The sequence below is a fragment of the Rhopalosiphum padi genome, chromosome 1 (genome assembly GCF_020882245.1).
Source record: "Rhopalosiphum padi isolate XX-2018 chromosome 1, ASM2088224v1, whole genome shotgun sequence".
In the NCBI taxonomy this organism is placed as follows: domain Eukaryota; kingdom Metazoa; phylum Arthropoda; class Insecta; order Hemiptera; family Aphididae; genus Rhopalosiphum; species Rhopalosiphum padi.
In genome coordinates this window covers 32130082-32143336 of record NC_083597.1, presented here as the reverse complement: position 1 = coordinate 32143336, position 13255 = coordinate 32130082, and the positions used below count along the sequence as shown (strand labels likewise).

The 13255-nt window shown below is 29.3% G+C and overlaps 2 protein-coding genes across 3 annotated transcripts in view; one reads left to right on the top strand and one right to left on the bottom strand.

Annotated features, from left to right (window-relative positions):
* Positions 1–114: 114 nt before the first annotated feature.
* Positions 115–3964, top strand: LOC132918101 (zinc finger protein 286A-like). The gene is made up of 6 exons (XM_060979197.1): positions 115–346; positions 405–697; positions 766–1700; positions 1758–1989; positions 2051–2299; positions 2365–3964. Exons 1-6 carry the CDS (start codon positions 115–117, stop codon positions 2599–2601), a joined length of 2178 nt encoding a protein of 725 aa, XP_060835180.1. The 3' UTR covers positions 2602–3964.
* The window catches only part of LOC132918088 (carboxypeptidase D), a 27305-nt gene continuing 16640 nt past the window's right edge, over positions 2591–13255 (bottom strand). For both annotated transcript variants that reach the window (XM_060979177.1, XM_060979185.1), the window contains exons 7-21: positions 11320–11547; positions 9394–9585; positions 9117–9208; positions 7910–8113; positions 7349–7758; positions 6412–6700; positions 5958–6325; positions 5773–5854; positions 5601–5687; positions 4850–5101; positions 4656–4788; positions 4457–4573; positions 4231–4383; positions 3989–4159; positions 2591–3219 (exon numbers count right to left, since the gene is read on the bottom strand). In XM_060979177.1, coding sequence (XP_060835160.1) covers positions 3134–3219; positions 3989–4159; positions 4231–4383; positions 4457–4573; positions 4656–4788; positions 4850–5101; positions 5601–5687; positions 5773–5854; positions 5958–6325; positions 6412–6700; positions 7349–7758; positions 7910–8113; positions 9117–9208; positions 9394–9585; positions 11320–11547 — 2864 coding nt within the window. In that variant the 3' untranslated portion in view covers positions 2591–3133. The remainder of the gene's footprint in view (positions 3220–3988; positions 4160–4230; positions 4384–4456; positions 4574–4655; positions 4789–4849; positions 5102–5600; positions 5688–5772; positions 5855–5957; positions 6326–6411; positions 6701–7348; positions 7759–7909; positions 8114–9116; positions 9209–9393; positions 9586–11319; positions 11548–13255) is intronic.

Here is a 13255-nt window from a genome sequence, read left to right as displayed (position 1 = left end):
TCAATCAATATAAGATGATGTTCGTTGGCGTTTGTCAATAGTTTTGGAAATTTACGTTTTTAGATTTGTTTTAGTTCAAAATTTGACTTGAATGAAATCTGTTTCAGCATTTTCATGGAGAGCGTCGCGTGCCCACTTTGCTGCGAGGACAGGTTTTCCAACCAAGACCTATTAAAATATCATTTATTAAGTTTGACCACAAATATTCAGTGTCCTTTCTGTGGAAAACAGTGCGATGACATCAACTCATTGGTCGCACATTTGGATAAAATTTGCACCGACAAGGAAGATGAAGCTGAGAAATCAATGCAAGACAATGATGAAATGATCGTAGTGTATCCAGATGGCAAGTCAAGTGTTCTATTATTGTGCAACTGAGAGTATATTATTATTTTTTTAATTAGACGATGAACCGGAACCAGATAACGAAGTTGGAGAATACGATAACCTTGTGGGAGAAGAAGATTATCAGAATGATGAGCGGCAAACTGAAACTGATGCAGAAACTGGAGTTAAGAAATTTATTGAAGAATTTACAATTGATGATCCGGCTAAAACATTGCGTCCATCAGAAACAGTAGAAACAGAAATTCTCGAAGAATCAAATCTTTATCACTGTTCTGAATGCAATATAAATTTCCCATCAATTGAAGAACATATAAATAATTGTCACAAAGGTCAAGAAGTTGTATTTCAGGTTAGTATTTTCAAAAATAATTTGTTTATTATATTATACATATAATGTGATAAAATTATCATTTTTAGGTAAATGAAAATGATAACCCTAATAATACATTAAAAGATATTCCTGGTACCATTTGTGAACAAAATCCTGAGAGGGGAACTTGGATCAAATGGGGAAATGGCTACTTTTTTACAAACCATAAAGATGTGGCAATGAAGCATTTGGTTAATATTAAATCAGAAGAAACAACAACTATGAAAACTATTTCAGAAGATTTTGTTGATGTAATAAAAGATGAAAATACAAAAATTAAAAGCGAAGCGTATCAAAATCATACTAGCATGTTTTCTTCTAATATTTATTCAAATCATTGTATCACGGATTCATATGGTGATCGGTATTTTGATATTCCCATTTATTTACTTCATCAAGTAGCTGTAGCTGATAAAGTTAATGATTATTTCCAAGTCGAAGCCCGTAAATTAAGTTTCAAGAAGCGAATCCGTGTTATACGATTAAAATCTGATATTAATCAATTTGATATTGAGCAAATATTATTTCAAAATAAACCAACTAATTGCAACATTATTCCAATTTTAGAAAAATCATCTGAATGTAATGATTACTCTCAATTAGAAAATTTGGAGAATTGTTTATTGTTAACTTGGAAGTGTATAGCATGTAATGTTAAATCTGACCATTGGTCCAAGTTAAACAAACATAACTGCATAGAAGATGATGCAACAACACCTAAATCTAAAAAAAATGTTGATAGCAAAAATCCAGCTATTCGTAATAATAGTCGCACAGTTCCTAATGTTCGATCAAAACATATTTGTCCACATTGTGGTGGAGAATTTGATTCAGAAGGTTATTTAAGAACACATCTTATGGTACATGTGAATGATTCAAATAAATGTCCATTTTGTGATCAACCAGTAGCACCTGAAATGATGGACACACATTTAATTGCTCATCAAAATCCTGAATTTTCTAATCTAAAATTTTTATGCAAGTATGATTTAATCTTATTATGGCTTTATATTAAATGATTAATCTTTAATTATTTTAGTACATGTAATAAATGTTATGATTCGGAATTTCGTCTCCGGTGTCATCAAAGAGCACATGAAATGCGACGTAAACCACGTGAAATATTAATTTGTGATGTTTGCGATGCTACTTTTATTGATAAAAACTCTTTGAAACATCATGCCATCACACATATTGAACCTCCTGAACGTTTACGCCGATTACACGAATGTCGTTTCTGTGGAAAAACTTTTGTTAAACCTATTGAAAAAGTAATTTATCATGTTTCCATTAATTGGATTAAGAATTATACAATATAACACCTTATTTTAGGTAAACCATGAAAGAGTGCACACTGGCGAGAAACCTTTTGCCTGTCCGGTATGTGGCCGTTGTTTCAGACTCAAGGATCTCGTACAAAAACATATGCGTGTACATACCAAAGAACGCCCTTACAAATGCCGTCATGAAGGTTGTGATAAAACATTCAGTGCATCAAGCAGTAGAGTTAATCATGAACAAGGCCATTCCGGTATCAAGCAGTTTAAATGTTTTTATTGTCCTAGATATTTTAAAAATTGGGTAAGTCATATTTAAATCATAATTTATATTTTTACTTTTTTAATTTTACATTTTTTAATGTGAAGGTGTCAAGAAGTAATCATGTCCAAGAGCATATGGTTCAGCACAAATGTGACATTTGTGATCGTTCTTTTGTGTCATTTTGTAACTATAAGAAACATTTGAAAATGCATGCAGAGGGACGGCTCAAATTCAGTTGTATGCTATGCCGTCAGGCATTTGGAAGACAACTGTTTTTAGATAATCATCTAAGTAAGGAACATGAAATGAAATCAAATAAAGAAGAAAACATAATTGAATAATTTTTAATTTTATATAAAAAATATTATAAAATTCTAGTGAAAATAACTAAATATAATTTGTTCAACAAGCTAGTTTTGCAAGTATAAAAATATAAATAATTTATTAACTAAAATGAAATAATTATTACAAGATTTGTACAATTATAAATTTGTTTTAACTAATTAACAAGTAATAATAAATGTAGTGCAAGTTATAGTTTATCTTAAATTACTTAAATGCAACACTTTTTAGTATAATTAGATAGATGAGATTTCAAATATATTTTTAATAATAAGATATAAAATAAAAAATGTCGTTAACTAAAAGGTCAGTATAATAATAAAAAATATAAACCGTAAATACTAAACAATTAAGGATTGCACTAGATGTTACTTAACAAAATATAGATTTCCCTGTTAAAACATAAATCAAGTGCATGCTTTCATTGACTAGTACATAATGGAAATTAAAAATTTTAAATTGGCCCCCTTGAAGTATAGCACATTAGGATTGTTCTTAAATATATAATAAACTATAGTGGGATTAAAATGATTACCGAACATAGCAAGATACTGACTCATCTGAACTATCAGTGAAACTTATGTCTGAATCATCGTGATATGGCCTAGTCGCAGAATCTGCAAATTAATTTACAATTTTCGTTATTAAATTATTATATTTTGCATAGATACAATAAATTGAGATATCATAAAAATACATAGATACCATAAAATTAATAATAACTATTAGTAAATTCATAGTTTAAAGTTAAGAGAATTGTTAGTAAATAGTTATTAAATTTACATCAAAATAATTAAAACATATTAGCTGTAAACTCTTGAAGCACTAATCTCAGAATTGTATATTTAAAATTTATATTTCATTGAAAAATAAAGGCAATTCTATCCAGTTTAAAATCTATGTAAATCTAAATGCTTTAAAAATTGTATTCTATTTATTTATAAAATAATGTAAAGCTAAAAGCTATAAAATAAATACATATACTATTTTATTGCATGGTATAGTTCAGAGGTGGCCAACCGGTCAATCACAAGATGAATTTAAGCCAATTGCGACACCCTTTTGCATTTTCTTGAATTTTTGAATTTTTTTCAAAAAACAAATAAAAAATTTTTTTTGTAAATTTGTGCATCTTTGTATATCCCACAAATAAAATATATTTATATATATATATATTTTTTTTTTTGGTCAATTGCAACAACCTAGAAAAACTGGAAAGGTCAATCGCAAGTCTATTAAAGTTGGCCACCCCTGGTATTTCAAAATAATAAATATAAATAGTGCACAATATGTAATAAATTAAATACTGGATATATGTTTCAAGAAACTAAAATAAAATAAATTTTTATCTTGCAGACTATATTTAAATGTTTATTTACAACTTACCTTTAATGACTGGGTTGCGAAATAGTTCAACTTCATCATCATCATCAAAAAGATAAGGTTTTTGTGGTAGCAATGCAAAACCATTTTTATAGGCAAATGATGACGGTCTTCCTGTTTTCCATCGAAGGTAGAAATGATACCAACTTACTCCAATAATAGAGATTATAAAAACTAAATAAAAAACATAAGAAATAAGGATAGAATTTTTATTTGAAAAATTTAATTTTTTTGTTTTTAACTACCTGTAAGGACTATAAACATCAACCTTGGCATATTAAAAACTCTCTCATCTTTAATTAATTTAAAAATCACTGTCTGAGGTCTGTTATCTAGAATATTTATCGATTTTACGGATGTGTAATATCCATGAGCACTAACTCGTATAGTTCTGACACCTTTAAAATAACATTTAATATAAATAGGTACAAGCAAATAATAACATTTATATATAAATAACAATAAATTCACCTTCTCCAACATATAATTTATAAGTTCCATTATGATAACTAGATGAAACCGATGAAGATGAATCGTCAGTTATGATTGCACCCTCTATTGGTCTATTTTCAATATCCATAACAGAACCTAATTAAATAAAGTTCAAAACAATAAAGGGTTTTAACTTTTTTAAGACAGAATTAGTTAAATATCAAAAAACATTACTTACCCTTAACTAATGTGCTTAATTCTAGAATTGCGGAACCATGGCCTACAGGTGACATAATAACTTTGAAAATGGTAACAGTTCCACGGTGTACGCTTATTGAAATACTTTTCATCAAATATCCAGTTGCCTTGACCTAAATGAACACATTTGAACTATTTATCATATTTTTCATTGTCTAAAATAACTTAACTTACATGAATATTATATAAACCTATCGGTAAGTGTGCTTTGAAAACAGCAGAATTAGGAGTGACTGTATAAATGTCAGCAAACATATTTATTGATACAATTGCGTTACGAATAGGTTTGCCTAATTTGTCCACAACTGATCCTTGAATACCTTGAATGTTTTCTATGACGACTTTGAGCATGTGGTAACTTTTCATCCAAACGTACACTGTTTCCAACGGATTAATGTAGTTACAGCAGGTTAAACGCAATGCCATCTGTAAATAATTGAACTCTTAGTTTTTTCTTTAATGAAATGGCACTCAAAAACTATACAATATTTTGTCTTACAAACATTTTAACATGAAAAATCTGCATTCAACAAAACTAATTTAGTGCTGTTATCTGATTTAATATTAAAGTGAATTGACCTATTATCAAATTTAAAGGTAAGAATATTCCAAGAATAATATCTAGACTCTAGAGCATTGCATAGGACATTATTTATATCAAAATATTAATGTGAGTTATAAGTTTATAACTATATGGAAAAATATTATGATTTTAAAATCAATAAAAGCCTATGAGATGATGCCCTAGATAATATTTTTACCTTAAATGTGATAATAGGTTTAATTTACTATTATAGTAAAACGAACAACATAAAATGTATTCTTCTGAATACAGATTTACTGTGTTGTACGTAATTAGACAGAACCCAAGTTAGGTTTCCGATTGAGTTTTAACTTTTATGAAATTATATATTTTTCTACGTACAGTTTTGATTTTTAAAACATTGTTGAATGTATCCAAGACGTTTTGTTTAACATCATTGATTTTACGATCTAATGGTTCACCACAAGTCTAAAAATATAATACAAAGAACAATGATAATAATAAATAAAAATATTACATTTTTATAACTTTAGTATATTATAAGATTACTCACGTTTTTTAAGTTACTATAAAATAACTCTTCATAATCCTGTAGTATTATTGAAATTGTGTTTCTTGGATGAATTGTTGGACCTCTACAAAATAATTATAAAATGTTAAATGCTGTTACTAAATGTAGGCACTATAATTAATAATAAATTTCATAATATGATTTATAATAATGAATAATATACTAACTTTATTGAAATAGATCCACCTTCCAGAATGAACATCATATCAAACTGTTCACGTTGTAACATTTTCCACAAGTTATTAGTGGTCTTCTGCTCATCTTGTTGGTTAGTGGCTATTAACAGTGGTGAGGTAACTACTGCTTGATCGTCGGTCGAACACGTTTTTTCGTAAGAATTCTCATTTTGTTCGAAGTAGGGTATAAAATGTAGCACAACTTTTGATAAAAATGAAACTATATCCTTGTCTTTTTTTCTGTAACCCTCGACGTAATGTCTAGCCAAAAATAATAATATCTCACGAGTAGCAGGTTCATTCACGTACAATCCACCTAAAATGGCAATTTTGAACTTGAATTCGTCAGGTGATCCCACCTATACCGAGATAAAAAGAATAAACGTATTATATTATATATCATATTATTATTACTTATTATTAAATACATAAATGTCATCCTTACATTCTCAGTGACTTTAAATTGAATTATTGAACTTTCCGCTGAATGGTAGTCTAAGGAATTGGGCGTTGTAACTAATTCTGCTACATTTGACAAACTATTTTCCAATTCCTTGAGGTTGCTCAGAAACATTGCTTTCGTATTGTAATCGTTCATTTTAATCATGTTCGATCTCAAACCAAAATCGTTGACTTGAGACCATTCGTCGAGGTTTTCCTTGATTAAAGTGAAGTTCAACCAACTGGGTGTCGTAGAGTTGTAAACGTGGACGGACTGAGTCTTCTTTTTGTACCTATAAACACAACGAAGCGCATTCTTTAATTTGTAGACATTAAACCAAAGGCTCGAAATTGATATTGTTCGGCAGAATTGAATCCAAAGATGCATTAAAAAATAATTATTGTACTAGTCCAAAATGTAGTAATAAATAATCTTGATCACGCTAAGAAATTGTTAGATCCATGCTTCCAAAACTAATAATGTTATAAAAATATGATTATATATACCGAATTTATGGCTGTAAAAATGTAAGCGAGATGTCAAAGTCAGTGGCGTATTCAAGGAGTAGGGTGAGGGGCACAGGCTTGCCTTTGACAGTTATATTACATTTGTAAAGCCTAACATCAAATCCTAAATATTGTGTTAACAAAATTATAAATATCATGTACATATGAAAAATTTTGCCCCCCCCCCCAAAAAAAAAAAATCATAGATCCGCTACTGCAAACAGTCATGTACAAATATGTATAAACCAAATTAGTCAATATATAGGTAACAACCGTTACGTATTTAGTTACTTCGAAACATCATCAGAATAAATGATAATGATTAATTGTAACTAAAGAATCGTTTGAATTTAAGACGATTTAAACAATACAAAAGTGTATTAAATAATTAAAATATATTAAGTTTCTAGCAAAACTATATTGTTTTGTCTTACCCATATGCCGTCACCGATATTTCGTAATCTCCTGGCACCAATATCCGCCAGTAATCGCCATCGTTCGCCGATTTCACGGGGTGTTCAATGCCCACGACCGAAATATCCGCGTTACGCACACCGTGTCCCTTGTCATCCAACACGAATCCCTTCACGCCTCTGTTGACTTGTTCCATGAACGTGAGCAGGGACTCGCGATTGTCCAACCAGTAACCTTCTAATTCCTTCTGAAACGGAAACTTAGTGCAGCCCAGTTCAAACGTCAGTTCGAAGCAATTCGTATTCAAGTAGTTAAAGTCTTGCATGCCGCCAACCACGCTATACCACGAGGCACCGTTAACTATCCCGTCCTTGAACGACGTCGTGTCGTTTGCACACTTGTTGCTATCCAAATGCATTTTTGGATGATTCTGCGAACAAACGATAAGTTTATTTATGTTTCATATTTTTTTTCAACCCTTAAATGACACAATTAAACACAATATTATAATTTTAAAAAATATACCACCGACTACTGTTTCGGTTATTTTTTCACCAAAATCGTGAACGTTGTATACTAACCATGGAATATGTTTTTGCCAATAGCACGAATACGTCGTTGTCGGGGGTATACGAAGCCTGCGGATTGGGATTACCGTCAATCGCGCTGCTGTCGAAGGGATAGTTGGCTACGAGGGCTCCGCCATGTAGATTGGCGCTTAAAACGAACGGAATGCTTTTAATCCATTCGATGATTGCTTTGGTTTCCGGTTCTTGTTTCTGTACCTATAAATTACGAGGAGATTTAAAAGTTAACGAGAAACAGACACGTATAATATGAGTATATGACACAATATATATATTCAAACTTCCCAAGTTTAAGATTTAGCAAATGTTAACGTTAACGTCGTTAACTTTCAGTGAAATGGATTTAACATTAAACATTTTTAAAACAAAATAAATGCATACAACGATAAATTATTAAATATTAAAATTCATTATAAAATAATTTGTTTTTGTTATATTTGGAAAATTTTTCAACAAATGTGTAAGTCAATTTTCTTCTCTTTGCTGAACACTAGTAATATTAAAATACGAAAAATTAACCAACACTGTATTGTGGTGGCCAAACTACGGTCCGCGGGCCAACTCCAGCCCACCATCATTTAATATCTGGTCCGCGAAAGAATTATAATATTTTATATTTACGTAAAAAAAAGGCCCGCGGTAAAAAAGTTTTTTTTTTATTATGGCCCGAAGTAAAAAAAGTTTGGCCACCGCTGGACTACAGAGTGGAGTGCATTTCAAAATTCTTTCAAAAATGGAAGATAATTTATTGTAAATTACCAAACGGGTTGACCAAATGTATGCCTTTAGTCTTTACTGATGGTTTGTTGTCATTTAACTATTTGTAATTCAAGTAATACATAACAAAACGATTAAGAAACACCAATATTTGAATTTTAGGAAAAAAAACTGTTATATATACATATTTATAAAATTATAAACAATAACTACAAAAAGTAAAATATATTAATGGCTCTCCCACAATCCCGCCCAAAATAAAAAATTCAGCGAGATTCACGCTTATTTTCTCTTAGCTATACTATATTGAGTGTAAGTATTAGTATTTATTATAAATACATAATCAATGGTTAGCACCAATACCCATACTGGCCATACTCATACCTACAAAAAATATATAGTTTTTAAAAGTCCAGATTCAGATACATGAATGAGTGTGTGATTTTTATTTATTCATAATTATAACCTGTATGTAAATACTCACGTGCAAGGAATGTCGATTATCCGGAAAATTGCGATTCAAGTCCACTCTGTTCGCGTTGTCGCGGCCTACCAAGTCGTTCACGTCTTCGATTCCTGCGATAAACATTATCGTATATTCGAATATAATATTATACTTTAATAAAAATACTAATTTATTAATCTACCTAACAAGTATCGAATAACTTATTATTAGTACGAAAAACGCATTTTTTAAGTAGAGCGACCCAAACTGCACTCTACAGGTGCAACTCGTTAAAATTACGACAGCATTTTAATACCTTGTCTGGATATTTCGTATCCGTCTGGATTCATCGTCGGCATCAGGTGTATCCGCACGCCGTCCATCAACCGAGTGACGCGTTGTTCGATACCGTAGTTCTGGCACAAGTATTGGGCAAGCAACAGCAACATTTCCCGACCGATTGCTTCGTTCCCATGCATGTTAGCCACGTACTTGAACTCCGGTTTGCCTAAACCATAATGCTTAAGTCTTAGTAATATTACTAATATTTATACATATCAGATACATATATTGTATTACTACAGTCTACAAAGCAGCCTCCCGTATGAATTTTTCAACTACGGTACTGTAAATTATTCCGGACCCTTATTGTATATTAGTATTTATGATAATTTTAATAAAAATTATAAAGTTTAAACATTTTATTTTTTATTTATACAAAACATATTTAAAATATTGGTTTCACAGACTTTTTCGCTGTTATACACCACACTTCTATAATACGTCAGTTATTTTAGTTACCCTAAATATGTTTAAAACACATAAATGTTAATTATTATATTTTTTTGTTAAACTATGTGTGGGAAGTTAAAAGACAATTTGAAGGGGGTCTCTTGTAAAAAAAATCATATAGTCTGTATTTTAAAGAATAAAAAGTAGAAATTTATACTTTATTTAAATATTTAGAAAAAACACAAGTTTTCAACAATATTTTATTAATTGTAACTTAAAAACAAATAACTGCACAGAATAGAAATATAGTGATAAAATATTTATACATATTCGTAAGTATACTATCTGGACATGATATCGTTTTTAAAATATTTTGTTTCTTAGACAACTTTTAGATGACTTATGAAATTAATTTTTTTATTTTACTTATTTAAAAATAATATTTTTGGTTTTGGGTCAATAATCTTGAAAATGTTATGTTATTTTACTCATACGTTTTTCTTTAAAAATAGTCATTTTTCAAATTATATATTACAAGTTCGTGTTTATTTAAATTCTAAGTTAAATTTATTAAATATAAATAGGTATATATTCAAAGAAAATATTATACTTCAAAATATTAAAATTTTTAAAGAAGTTTTAAAAAAATAATAAAATTTGGAAATTAGAACGGTATACTTGTAATATTACTTAAGTTAAAAATTATAATTCCTATACTCGATTTTAACCATATTTTAATTATAAAATATATAGTACTATATAAATGTTGTACTCTAAAAAAAAATTAAGGATTTATCATTATTAATTTTTATATATAAAAATACGGATTTTAGAATTGTGTTTTCGGAGATTTATAATTGAAATAAGTTTAAAATTAATTAAGTTAGATATTGTAACTTACATATCTGATATAAAAGATTAATTATTCTTAATATTTTTCTGAAACAATTTGAAACACACTTTAAATAGTATATTCAAATTATATGAACAGATATTGTCTATTATATTTGGAACATTAAGCAGGTTTATACTTAATATTCAGTCTCAAAGGCATATTTAGTGGGGAGGGGTGCGAAGAGAGGCAATACTCCGGGCACAAAATTGTAAGTCTCGTCACGTTAGAAATTAAATTGTTAGTGTTTAAGTTTTCTTAGGGGGAAAGGGTGCCAAAATCGTAAATTTTCCTCTGTTAAGTATTAATGTATTATTACAATTAGATAAAAATAAGTAATTTTAAATATTATACTTTAAATATTTTTTCCAATAGTTTTGATACTTGTTACTAACAAAATATTGATTAAAATTCCAAGGAATATGTATATTAATAAAAAGTCTGCCAAAAAATATTCTGGTTTGAAGAGGAAAGAAAAAAATTGGAAACTATCCAAATATAATATTCATGGCTAATAACTAAAATCCAAATAATATACAATAATATTCTGCAGAAATTTTTTTTTGATATAGAGGAGAAGCTAATACACTACCCTCCCAGCGTTTAAGTGAAAATTACCAGGTTCGTGTCGTCCGGGACTCGTGGATATTTCGAGCACGTATAAGTCTCTCCCTTGCACACTTTTGCCCACAGTGTACAGTCTGGTGATGTTTGGATAGTTGACATTAATTAAGTTCAATTTGGACACCAGACGATCGTAATTGTGGTGCTCGAACGTCACAGGAATCGGGAAACCATCATTGTCTCTCTTTCCGGAATTCACCTCTATTGTACTCAAATTGACAGCTGAAAAAAAAAGTGTTACCTGTATATATTATGTAACTTATATAGTTATTTAGGAGGACGTATGATTTGACTTTTAGACGGACTCTAGTCTCGCATGATATTTTTAACATAAAAATACAATTATTAGGAGGGAAGCTGAAGCTCATTGGTGTGTATGCGTGTTCTACCGATTTTCGAACTACCAAATAAATTGGTTTACCCGAAGTCCATCTGTACGTAAAATATATATTAACTAAACAATACATTTTTCTTATAAGAACTGTTCGTTGAGGTACTATTGAATTTTTTTTTATTATTTTAGTGCGTGCCTTAATTGCATAATAATACGCGTCATATAGCACAGTTAACGCGTCTGCAAACCAACGGTAATTTGTTTAGTGTCAATATCCCTGCCTTATCTCATCGTTTAAAGATAAGAATTTACCTCATTATTGAATTATAATTTTAATCGATATAAGTATATGTTATTATTATTTATTTGTAAACGCCTTAAAAATTATATTACGGTTTTGCTTTAGTATTTTTGTTATTCCCCGAGACATAGTTGTTGTGAACAGCTTTCTTCTATACAAAATTATATTTACGGTTTTAATATATACAATGTAGACTCAGTGGTGTTGGCATGTATAGAAATTTATTTCAGCATATGGGTCGATTTCCCCACAAGTCCACATCTTTTTTAAGGGGAGTGTATGATGCATATAATTCAAATAAAAATACTTGAGTATTTATATTTATATAGGTTATTAAATTGTTTCAAAAGCTTAAAGATCTTAAAATAAACTTATTTTGTAATACGAGTATTAATGTTTAAGTATTTAAAAAATTAATTTAAATTTTATAAATATTGAATTCTATTAGAATATTATAAATGATTTTTTTTAGTTGTAGAAAGCATAATGTAATACACAAAATAAAGCTATTATTTGTTTAAATAAGTACAAGGTATATCCAACCAGATAACAAGCTAATTTTACGCATCACCATCCAAACCAAATCCACTATGGCACTATGGGAGCCGGGAAGGTGTCACAAAAGAACTAATTTTTATCAGACTACCGCATATTCTCACGATTGACACGATGAGTATAGTTAATTTTTGTTCATCTTAAATAATAAAATACGTTTAAAGAATTAATAAACTTTACTTTTTTCAAACGAAAAGTAGTATTATAAAGTAACAAAGTTGGTTCAATAATGAATGGAAATCACTTGTACAAGTAGCAAGCAACATAAACGAATTTATGTGTAAATTATAAACAATAAAGGCAATTAGACAACATTAACATAACTCGTTCTCATCAATAAGCAAATTTAAATTTTCATAGACCACCTTAAAATAACAAATTACTTTTTAACTTTGGATTTGTAACTAGGTATGCTTAAAATTTTTAAATTTAACCTGAATCCACTTCGCCACTAATTCAAGTTTTTTATGATACTTTGGTATTAAAGTTTCACTAACGACGATGACCGTATCCAAATAAACCATAACAGACCTCTACTAACTGCTGTACAGATAACATATATTGTAATTTAAATTCGGAAAACATCTAAAAAATATTACACGTGTGATGAAAAAGGAACTTACTACAGTATTTAAATATACATTTATTGGAGAGCTTGATAGTTACTAATCTCAAAATTGTCAGCAATTTAAACCACCGCCATACATTATTTACTGCAGCCGTAGGTACCATATTATTAT